This window comes from Moschus berezovskii, chromosome 24, assembly GCF_049115385.1.
Source record: "Moschus berezovskii isolate FMDL1 chromosome 24, NW_MosBer_1.0, whole genome shotgun sequence".
NCBI classification, from domain to species: Eukaryota; Metazoa; Chordata; class Mammalia; order Artiodactyla; family Moschidae; genus Moschus; species Moschus berezovskii.
Window position 1 is genome coordinate 20,725,670 of NC_142483.1, and position 12,205 is coordinate 20,737,874.

Genomic DNA, 12,205 nt, shown 5'->3' on the forward strand with positions numbered 1-12,205 from the left:
TGGTCAGGGAATTAGACTCCATACACCGCAAGACCCAGCACAGCCAAATAAATAAATATTTCTTAAAAATGCTGTGGAAGTGATGTAATGCCACTGCTAAGTCTAGATCTCAAGATTCCTTGCAGCTTCCAAGGCATCTTTAAAACCTTCTGCCCTACTGACCCGAGAGTTCTGTGTGAGTAAGTCTGAGAGAGGTTACTGGAGAAGTCAATGGCTGAGGTCTAAGGGGCCTCAGCCAACAGCCAACACCAGTTGGCAGGCATGTGACTGAGGCTATCTTGTCCTGTGCAGACCTAGTTGAGCCTCTGGAAGCTGGTGCCATAAGCTGCATGTGTGACCTCAGACAAAACTAGCAGAGCTGCCTGGCTGAGCTCAGCCCAAATTACTGGCCTACAGAATCAAGAACAAACAGAATGGCTATTGTTTCAAGTGACTAAATTTTGGACTGATTTTTTTTACACAAGAAAGACATGATTGCTACTGTAGGTTGGGTGTCAGAAGCTTGGGTCTTCTGTTGTTTACTGTCTTGATCACCTCAGGTAAATTACTTAATTCTAAGAGCTCCTGCTTCTTTCTTTATAAAAAAATATAAAATGTGGATATTTCACTGATCTTTTGCCATAAGTCCCAGGTTTAAAGTTTTTAGTTCCAATTGAATAAAAACCCAAATTAAAGAGGTAAAAAGAATAAAAGGAATTTAGCAGCTTAAGAAACTGAAAAGTCCAGCATCTGACCTGGGTTTAAGTAAGATTAACCCAAAGACACAAGTGATGATATCAGAGGTTTGTTGGCCCCTAGCACCCCACACCTCACCCCACTTTCCTCTGTGTGTCAGGTTCACCCCAAGTAGGTTCTTCTCAAGCCTCCTTGCTTCGCGAGGCTGAAGTTCATCCAGCTTGGAGGAAATTTGACTTTCACTGGACCAGGTAGAAACACGTAGCCATATCTAAGTGAGTCAGGCCAGAAGGTTGAGATGGTCCAGTCAAGCTGGGACAGGTGAGGTGAGCCAGTGAGGCAGAGAGGCAGAGCGAAGAGATTGGGGGAAGAGGGGTTAGGCTTCCCAAGACCATCTGGGAGATCAGCACAAAGGGAACTGGAATGCATTTCTTAGAAGAAAAGAATTGGGAGCTAGCTGAGCAGGTGAAAAAATAACAGATGTTCATTCCTTATTGCTAAAGCTTATTAAGAAGATAACAGTAATAGTTTATGTTTATTAATTGCTTATTAGGAACCTGGCACTGCTCAGATTACTTTGTTCTGTTTAACTCCAAAATCACTGCAGATGCTGACTGCATCCATGAAATTAAAAGACGCTTGCTCCTTGGAAGGAAAGTTATGACCAACCTTGATAGTATATTAAAAAGCAGAGACGTTACTTTGCCAATCAAGGTCCGTCTAGTCAAGGCAATGGTTTTCCCCGTGGTCATGTATGGATGTGAGAGTTGGACTGTGAAGAAAGCTGATCGCCGAAGAATGGATGCTTTTGAACTGTGGTGTTGGAGAAGACTCTTGAGAGTCCCTTATACTGCAAGGAGATCCAACCAGTCCATTCTGAAGGAGATCAATCCTGGGTGTTCATTGGAAGGACTGATGCTAAAGCTGAGGCTGCAATACTTTGGCCACCTCATGCGACGAGTTGACTCACTGGAAAAGACTCTGATGCTGGGAAAGGTTGGGGGCAGGAGGAGAAGGGGACGACAGAGAATGAGATGGCTGGATGGCATCACCGACTCTGTGGACATGAGTCTGAGTGTACTCCGGGAGTTGGTGATGGACAGGGAGGCCTGGTGTGCTGTGATTCATGGGGTCGCGGAGAGTCGGACACGACTGAGCGACTAAACTGAACTGAACTGAATCTTCTCAATTTAAGTGTAGGTGTAGTTACTATTTCCTGTTGACACATGAGGAAACTGAGGCACTCAAGTGATGAAAAGTTAAGTGATTAAGTTGCCCATAGTCAAGCAGATATAAGTATCAGAACCCAAACAGATTGGCTTGGGAGCTGTTGCCTTTAACTCTCAGTCTGTACTCAAAACACGGGCTTTCCAAGTGCTCCGGTGGTAAAGAATCCACCTGCCAATGCAGAAGACACAAGAGATGAGGATTCGATCCCTGGGTCAGGAGGATCCCTTGGAGGAGGAAATAGCAACCCACTCCAGTATGCTTGCCAGGAAAATCCCATGGACAGAGGAGCTTGGAAGGTTACAGTCTGTGGGGTCGCAAAGAGTTGGACACAACTTAGTGACTGAAGATGCAATACTCAAAAGAGATCAACAGCATTATGATAGGAAGAATTCTAAGATGATCCTCAAGATTCTTACCCCTGGTATGTAATCTTCTTCTTATATGGGTGAGACCTGTGAATGTGAAAGGATAGTCACTCCTTAATTAGATTACATCATATGGCAAAGTGTTGGAATTGTCATTCCCAAAATTCCTTCATAGCAAACTGGAGGGAGATTCTCTTGTTGGTTTTATTTATTTTTGCAAATTAATTTTTACTGGAATATGGTTGCTTTGCAATTCTACCATACAGCAAAATGCATCAGCTATACATATACATATATCCCCTCTTTTTTGGATTTCCTTTCCATTTAAGTTACCACAGAGCATACAGTAGGATTCCCTGAGCTATACAGTAGGTTCTCATCAGTTATCTATTTTATATATAGTATCAATAGTGTGGCTTCCCTGGTTGATCAGTGGTAAAGAATCTGCCTGCCAATACAGAAGACTCAGGTTCAGTCCCTGGGTTGGAAAGATCCCCTGGAGAAGGAAATGACAACCCTCTCCTGTATTCTTACCTGGGAAATCCCACGGACAGAGGAGTCTGGCCAGCAACAGTTCATGAGGTTTCAAGAACCAGACTTAGCGACTAAACAAAAACGAAATCAATAACGTATACACATCAATTCTGGTCTCCCAATTCATTGTCCTCCCCCCAACCCTTGGTGTCCATACATTTGTTCTCTATATCTGCGTCTCTTGTTTCTGCTTTATAATAAGATCGTCTATACCATTTTTCTAAAATGCACATATATGTGTTAATATACAGTATTTGTTTTCCTCTTTCTGACTTCACTTTGTATAACAGCTTCTAGGTCCATCCACGTCTTTACAGATGACCCAATTTCATTCCTTTTTATGTCTCAGTAACATTCCATTGTATATATGTACCATAACTTCTTTATCTGTTCCTCTTTTGATGGACATTTAGGTTGCATCCATGTCCTGGCTATTGTGAATAGTGCTACAGTGAACACTGGGTTCATGTGTCTTTGGAATTAGTTTTCCTCTGGGTATATGCCCTGGAGTGGGATTGCTGAGTCATATGGTAGTTCTTTAATACTTTGGCCATCGGATGGGAAGAGATGATTCATTGGAAAAGACCCTCATGCTGGGAAAGATTGAAGTCAAAAGGAGAAAGAGGCAGCAGAGGATGAGATGGTTAGATGGCAACACCTACTCAACAGACATGAATCTGAGCAAACTGGGAAATAGTGAAGGACAGAAGAGCCTGATGTGCTGCAGTCCGTGGGGTTGCAGAGTTTAGCATGAGTGAACAGCAGCAGCAACAAATACTAATTCTATTTTTAATTTTTTAAGGAACTTCCATACGGTTCTCAGTAGTGGCTGTATCAATTTACATTTTCACCAACAGTGCAAGAGCATTCCTTTTTCTCCACACTCTCTCCAGCATTTATTGTTTGTAGATGTTTGTATTGTTTGTATTCAGAACTACTGAATAGTTCTGACAGGTGTGAGGTGATACCTCATTGTAGTTTTGATTTCCATTTCTAATGCAAATTGATTAGTTGAGCATCTTTTAATGTATTAGTTGATCATCATTTCATGTGTTTGTTGGTCATCTGAACATCTTCAAAGAAATGTCTATTTAGGTCTTTCACCCATTTTTTGATCGGGTTGTTTGATTTTTTGATATTGAGCTGCATGAACTGTTTGAACATTTTGGAGATTAATCCTCTATCAGTTGCTTCATTTGCAAATATTTTCTCCCATTATGAGGGTTGTCTTCTCATTTTGTTTATGGTTTCCTTTACTGTACAGAAGCTTTAAAGTTTAATTAGGCCCCATTTGATTATTTTTGTTTTTAATTTCTCTAGGAGGTGAGTAAAAAAATATCTTGCTGCGATTTATGTCACAGAGTATCCTGCCTATGTTTTCCTGTAGGAGGTTTATATATAGTGTTTTACATTCAGGTCTTTGATCCATTTTGAGTTTATTTTTGTGTTTGGTGTTAGGGAGTGTTCTAATTTCATTCTTTTACATGCAGCTGTCTAGTTTTCTCAGCACCACTTATTGAAGATGCTGTCTTTTCTTTATTGTCCTGTTGGTTTTAAAGAGGACATTGTTAGGGGGCCATGTGGCTGGGACTGGAATGCAGCTTCTAGCTGAGACATACTTCTAGCCAACAGCCAGCAAGAAAATATGGACCTCTGAGAAGACTCTTGAGAGTCCCTTGGACTGCAAGGAGATCCAACCAGTCCATTCTAGAGGAGATCAATCCTGGGTGTTCATTGGAAGGACTGATGCTAAAGCTGAAACTCCAATACTTCGGCCACCTCATGCGACAAGTTGACTCACTGGAAAAGACTCTGATGCTGGGAGGGATTGGGGGGTGGGAGGAGAAGGGGACGACAGAGAATGAGATGGCTGGATGGCATCACTGACTCGATGGACATGAGTTTGAGTGAACTCCGGGAGTTGGTGATGGACAGGGAGGCCTGGCGTGCTGTGATTCATGGGGTCGCAAAGAGTCGGACACGACTGAGCGACTGAACTGAACTGAAACAACTCAAGTCATAAAATGAAAGCAAGAAACTGAAATCTTTCAATAATGTGAATGAGTTTCAAAGAGGATCCTGAGCTCCAGAAGAGAACTCCTGGCCAACATCTTAATTTCAGAGGCACCCAGTTATGTTGTGGCCCAGCTTCTGATCTACAGAGCTGTGAGATAATAAATGGATACTAGATTGTTTTAAGTCACTAAGTTTGGGAATAATTTATTACCAAAACCAGCACCTTCTCTCTGCAGCCTTATTTCCACATGGGGTAGATAAGCACTCCCAGGCCTGTTCACACCTTTGTTGGCACTCACAGGATACTTCACACCAACCATCCTGGAGGGCTCATTGTGATGCAGTCCCTATCATCACCTGGGGGAGGGGGTCATAATCAGCAGGTGAGAGTATTGTCAGGGTCATTGCCTGTCATTTTGTGCCGCTAACACTTGACAGAGTATCTGGTGTGTATGAACTGTTCTGTAATTGGCTGTAGAATGAATGAAAAGGCTTCTCATGTGGTCTGCCTGTAACATATTTTATTATGGAAACTGATGGGGCCTGGGTTGTGGGCTGGTGCTTCCAAGAGCACTTTCTGGTGTACTTCAGCCTAGGGCCACCATAGTCATCAGCCCTGACCTAATTAAATGTTTTTTTTTTTATTTCTAAAAAAGAATTTTATTAAAAAAGCACAAATGCAAAGAAATGAACAGAGGAAAATTTATGCGTCGAACCTGGACTGGTCACTTATGATAATATACATGCTACAATTCCATTCTCTCCAATCATTCCACCTTCACCCTCTCCCACAGAGTCCCAAAGACTGTTCTAAATGCCTATGTCTCTTTTGCAGTCTCTTATACAGGGTTTAGGTTACCATTTTTCTAAATTCCATATATATGCGTTAATATACGGTATTGATGTTCTTCTTTCTGGCTTACTTCACTCTGTATAATTGGCTCCAATTTCATCCACCTCATTAAAACTGATTCAAATGCATTCTTTTTGATGGCTGAGAAATACTCCATTGTGTATATGTACCAAAGCTTTCTTATCCATTCATCTGCAGATGGACATCTAGGTTGCTTCCATGTCCTGGCTATTATAAACAGTGCTGCAATGAACACTGGAGTACATGTGTCTCTTTCAATTCTGGTTTCCTCGGTATGTATGCCCAGGAGTGCGATCGCTGGATCATATGGCAGTTCTATTTCCAGTTTTCTGAGGAATCTCCACACTGTTCTCCATAGTGGCTGTACCAGTTTGCATTCCCACCAACAGTGTAAGAGGGTTCCCTTCTCTCCACACCCTCTCCAGCACTTATTGCATGTAGACTTTTGGATAGCAGCCATTCTGACTGGTGTGAAATGGTATCTCATTGTGGTTTTGATTTGCATTTCTCTGATGATGAGGGATGTTGAGCATTTTTTCATGTGTTTGTTAGCCATCTTTATGTCTTCTTTGGAGAAATGTCTGTTTAGTTCTTTGGCCCATTTTTTGATTGGGTCACTTAGTTTTCTGGAATTAAGCTGCAGGAGCTGCTTGTATAATTTGGAGATTAATCCTTTATCAGTTGCTTCATTTGCTATTATTGTCTCCCATTCTGAAGGCTGTCTTCTCACCTTGCTTAGAGTTTCCTTTGCTGTGCAGAAGCTTTTGATTTTAATTAGGTCCCATTTGTTTATTTTTGCTTTTATTTCCAATATTCTGGGAGGTGGGTCTTGGAGGATCCTGCTGTGATTTATGTCGGAGAGTGTTTTGCCTACGTTCTCCTCTAGGAGTTTTATAGTTTCTGGTCTTACATTTAAATCTTTAATCCATTTTGAGTTTATTTTGGTGTATGGTGTTAGGAAGTGTTCTAGTTTCATTCTTTTACAAGTGGCTGACCAGTTTTCCCAGCATCACTTGTTAAAGAGACTGTCTTTTCTCCATTTTATATTCTTGCCTCCTTTGTCGAAGATAAGGTGTCCATAGGAGCGTGGGTTTATCTCTGGGCTTTCTATTTTGTTCCATTGATCTATATTTCTGTCTTTATGCCAGTACCATACTGTCTTGATGACTGTGGCTTTGTAATAGAGCCTGAAGTCCGGCAGTTTAATTCCCCCAGTTCCATTCTTCTTCCTCAAGATTGCTTTCGCTATTCGAGGTTTTTTGTATTTCCATACAAATTGTGAGATTATTTGTTCTAGTTCTGTGAAAAATATTGTTGGTAGCTTGATAGGGATTGCATTGAATGTATAAATTACTTTGGGTAGTATACTCATTTTTACAATATTTATTCTTCCAATCCACGAACACGGTATATTTCTCCATCTATTAGTGTCCTCTTTGATTACTTTCACTAGTGTTTTATAGTTTTCTATGTACAAGTCTTTTGTTTCCTTAGGTAGATATATTCCTAAGTATTTAATTGTTTTCGTTGCAACAGTGAATGGAATAGTTTCCTTAATTTCTCTTTCTATTTTCTCATTATTAGTGTATAGGAATGCAAGGGATTTCTGTGTGTTGATTTTATATCCTGCAACTTTGCTGTTGCAAAAAAAGAAAACTATAGGCACAAAAAAAGAAAACTATAGGCCAATATCACTGATGAACATAGATGCAAAAATCCTTAACAAAATTCTAGCAATCAGAATCCAACAACACATTAAGAAGATCATACATTATGACCAAGTGGGCTTTATCCCAGGAATGCAAGGATTCTTCAATATACGCAAATCAATCAACGTAATACACCACATTAACAAACTGAAAAATAAAAATCATATGATTATCTCAATAGATGCAGAGAAAGCCTTCGACAAAATTCAACATCCATTTTTGATAAAAACTCTCCAGAAAGTGGGAATTGAAGGGACATACCTCAACATAATAAAAGCTATATATGACAAACCCACAGCAAACATTATCCTCAATGGTGAAAAACTGAAAGCATTTCCCCTAAAGTCAGGAACAAGACAAGGGTGCCCACTCTCACCACTACTATTCAACATAGTTCTGGAAGTTTTGGCCACAGCAATCAGAGCAGAAAAAGACATAAAAGGAATACAAATTGGAAAAGAAGAAGTAAAGCTTTCACTGTTCGCTGATGACATGATCCTCTACACAGAAAACCCTAAAGACTCTACCAGAAAACTACTAGAGCTAATCAATGATTACAGCATAATTAAATGTTAATTTTGATTGTGGGCTTTCTATATTGTAAGGGTAGTGGTAATTCATTCTCCAAACCCATGGGAAGTTTTCCCTACTCCGAATCATTTCTCCTCATCCCACATTTCAGTGTCTTCTCAAACCATCATTTCTTTGCCTTTTCACGTCTATGGAGGCAGACAGACCTGAATATCTTAACTTTGCTTCTCACTAGCTGGGGATCCCGAGAAGACAATGATGACCACTCCAGTACTCTTGCTTGGAAAATCCCATGGACAGAGGGGCCTGTTAGGCTGCAGTACGTGGTGTTGCTAAGAGTCAGACACGACTTAGCAACTTCACTTTCACTTTTCACTTTCATGCACTGGAGAAGGAAATGGCAACCCACTCCAGTGTTCTTGCCTGGAGAATCCCAGGGACTGGGGAGCCTGGTGGGCTGCTGTCTATGGGGTCGCACACTGTCGGACACAACTGAAGCGACTAAGCAGCAGCAGCAGCAGCAGCTGGGGATCTGTTATTTTACTCCCCTGTGCCCAGTTCCTTGTCTACAATGGGGAGAATAATTCTTACTGCTGTAAGAACTGTTGTAGGGTTGTGAAGGAGTGAATCCGTACTTTGGAAGGTCCACACAGGTCATGGGTCTCCTCTTTTTGTTCATGGTTGTGTCCCCAGTGGCCCCTTCCCTTCCTCAATAGTTGGTCAATGAATTTATAGAATGAACAATTCAGAGAAAGAATTTAGCACAGTACCTGGTAGATGTATGCATTCCACAACCGGCAGTTTTTATTATGCAGAAGAAACTCACTTGGGTATGTCTATTCAGGTGTTCTGTCCTGATTCAAATTCCAGAGATTTCTCCATTTTATCACTCAGTTTTTAACGAACTAGTCAGACACGCAGGGGTCCTAAGCACCTCTCTGAAAGCTCCTACTGACCAAGGGACATCCCTTAAATACAACACTCCCTAGAAAACTGACCGTCTCCGAGCATTTATGGGGTAGTCGGGATTCAAACAAAACCAGGAAGGACCAAATGACAAAGCAAACAAACGACTCATTCTCCACCCTGGGGGAGAGTGTTCACCCCCGTTTTGCTAAAGATAGAGAGCGGGTCCTCCCCGGGAACTTCCTGGATTTTATTAGTTCGTAATCCCAAATGTAACTTTTCAAAGGTTTTTCTTTTCGAAGTGTGGGTGTGAAAGTGCTTCCCTAATAACATCTTTCGGGAGGCTCTCGAACATCTGTACATTTGAAAACCTAGCATCCGGTTGGGCTGTTTGGATGGGTGGGGGACCCTGCGGGGTGGGATGAAACAGCAGGGGCAAGTTAAAAACAAGTCTAGATGGCGTTTAAACAGAGGCAGAAAAATTAGGCAAAAATTACAAATGGCTAATTACTTTGGCTCAGTTACACGTTTAATCAAAAGCCCGCCTCCCCCACTTTTAGCACCGGCGTTAGGAGGGGAAAATAGGGCGCTTAGAAGTCTAAGCGATAAAGATCTTTCTCTCCACGAACTAAGGGACAAAACTCATTACAGATAAGCCCTGTCCTCCCATTTCCCTCGGACGCCTCTCCACGATTGCTAGAGAGGTTGCCGCTCCCTGCGTAGCTGCCAGGAAATCGGTCCAGCCCCGCGGCGCAGCTTTCACCCAGCCAGGGGTAAGAGGCGCACTTCCCGCGTCCTCCCCGCCACCAGGCTGGAGTGCGGGAACCTTCCCTCCTCCCGTGGAGCGGCGAGCTGGGAAAACTCGGCCACTGATCAGCCGTGCCGCGGGGAAAGGGGGCGTGGGACTCGAAAGGGCTGGAGCTTGCAAGCCTAGGATCGGTGTTCCTCCCCTCCCCCACCCCTCCCCAGCCGGGAACAAGGCCAAAAATTTCCGAAAAGGGGAAAAAAAAAAATTAAATCGCAAAGCGGAGCCGGAGTGCAAAGGCCGCTCGGCTTTGTTTCCTGGCGGGGGAATTCATCGGGCTGGGGGCGCGAGCAGGGCGCGCCCCGCCGTGGCGCTGCCAGGGCGAAGAAACCCAGCATGACCCCTTGCCGCCCTATAAACGCAGCCGGCCGCCCCTTCCTCTCCTCAATCCCGAGCCGGGCTCCCCCCGAGTCTCGCCATCCGCCAGCAACGCAGACGGGGGCGGGGGGAGACCGAGCCAAGCCCGCTCAAAGAGTGGCGGCTTTGAGAGCTCGAAGGACGGGAAACAGGCAAAGACTCGCCGGCCCGCGAAAGCATTCGCCCTCCTCCCTCTCTCCGAGACCCGACCAGAGCGGGTCCCCAGTCCCGAAACTGCCCCGGCCGGCTCTGCAGCGCGCGGGGAGAACCTAGCTGTGGGACGCCCGGGAGGCGAGAGCCCAGCGCTGCAGCTTTAAGAGCTCGGGGCGCGCGCCCCCGCGACCGGCAGCCCGGCTGCGCGTCCCCGCGGCCGCCGCGCGCCCTCTGCTCGCGCGCCGCCGCCGCCGCGCGTCCCCTGCTCGCTCGCTCGCCGGCTTTAAAGTCTCTGCCAGGATCCATGCTCACATGTTACTTCCTGTATGGAGGCATGGCTAGTTTCCAGCCCCGCGCTCCCCGATCCTCCCCAGCTCGCGCCAGAGCCACAACTTTCAGGAGCATGGACTGAAGGCGCCCTCGCCCCTGCGCCCCTCTGAGATCCTTTGTGTTTTCCTCGGTTTCCTCCGGCTGTTCTATTTTGGGGGCTCTTCGCTCTCCCCCCGCCTCTACCCTCCCCTTCCCCGCTTGCAAACATGCCTCCTTCCTTCCCGGGGCCCTGGAAGGAGCTGCCTGCCTGAAGCCCGGAGACGCCGCGCCGCGCTCAGCCCCGCCGCCGCCCGCCGGCTCTCGGGCTCCGCTGCCGACTCAAGTTGGGGATCTTCGGCTACTCGCCGCCGCCGCCGGCGGTCTCTGCCTGCCCGGGGCTCCGGGCATCGCCGCCGCCCGCCGACTCCTCGCCCTGCCCGCTCGACTCGCTCCTTTTTGAACAGAAAGCAGCGCTTCTCCGCCGAGGATCGTCCCCAGCGTGGCTCCGCGTTCTCGGCCACTTTTTGAGATTTTCCGGGGGGCGCTCGGCGGCTTCCCGGATTCCAGAGGGGGGCTCGGGCCGCCGAGCGCGGGGCCCCCGTAAAGCAGGCGAGCAGGCGAAGAGCCGGGGCTTAGCGGAGGCTCACACCGAGGCAAGAACTTATTCAACAAGTTTACCCCCCCTGCCTTCCTCTTTTCGATGTGCGTTTTCGGACATGCGGAGGTTACTGGAACCGTGTTGGTGGATTTTGTTCCTGAAAATCACCAGTTCCGTGCTCCATTATGTCGTGTGCTTCCCCGGTGAGTGCTGACCGCCGAGGGGACGCGGCCCTGGCCAGCGCGCGAAGGGGAAGCGGAGTTGCCGCCGGGGCATGGAGCTCAGGCGCCCGTCCCGGGGACCCCGGAGAGGGTTAAGTGGGGGTCGAGCATCCGGGGAGGAGAGAGGGATCTTCTCCGATGACTCTGGCGGCGTAATTTAGGGAGGCTTGTGGTTGGGGAGGTTGGAAGCAAAGAGCTGGCCGGGGAGAGGAACGGGGGCCGCAGGGGTCTATCTCTCGCTCGGCTTTGGGGGCCTGGGAGAGCCGGAGTCGGGAGAAGACTCGTTCGGCTGCTCCGCCGCTGTGCAGGAGAGCTAGAGCTCTGAGGCTCTTCGGGAGAGTGGGGCCATGGGGAGGATGCCTCTGTGGGTTTGTGGGGGATGCCTCTGTGGGTTTGGGGGGCCCTGGGTGCGTTCCCCGTTCAGGCGAGGATTGAAGGAGCTCAGAAAGGAGATTGGATTTGTTGCTCCGCGACTCTTTGGAGGGGCTGATGTTCGGGGAGTGGAAGCTGGAGGCTGGTCGTGGAGGATTGGGGATGTCGGGAGCAGCCTGCGTTCGGGTCTTGGGGGTCAGGGACGACCTCAGCTCGGGGCTGGGGTGCGGGAACCTTCCTGGCTCGGGGACCTGGGCGCGGTGGGAGAGCAGGGAGCAGGAGGTTTAGGGAGATCCGTGACTCCCCCATCCCGGGCCCGCGGCCCCCTTTGCCTGGCTGGGCTGCTCGGGTAGGGGCGTGGGGGGGCGGGTCGGCGGTTGGGTTCGCGCCCGGGCGGATTTTTTTCTGTCTCGCGCCCTGCCTACCTGCGTCTTTGCCTTTTTGCAGGCTGTTAGCAGCTGGCGGACCCACACCCGCACCTTTCTGGTCGGGTTAAGACAGGAACACTGTTGACCACTAATGAAGATAATAAATCACCACACGCAGGGTG

General features: G+C 46.9%; 1 protein-coding gene across 3 annotated transcripts in view; it reads left to right on the forward strand.

Annotated features, from left to right (window-relative positions):
• The first annotated feature begins 10,436 nt into the window (after nucleotides 1-10,436).
• The window catches only part of PTPRG (protein tyrosine phosphatase receptor type G), a 771,055-nt gene continuing 769,286 nt past the window's right edge, over nucleotides 10,437-12,205 (forward strand). For 2 of the 3 annotated variants that reach the window (XM_055414235.2, XM_055414238.2), the window contains exon 1: nucleotides 10,438-11,265. In XM_055414235.2, coding sequence (XP_055270210.2) covers nucleotides 11,181-11,265 — 85 coding nt within the window. In that variant the 5' untranslated portion in view covers nucleotides 10,438-11,180. Of the gene's footprint in view, nucleotides 11,266-12,205 lie in introns of all 3 variants that reach the window. The other variant, XM_055414236.2, reaches the window with a different exon arrangement.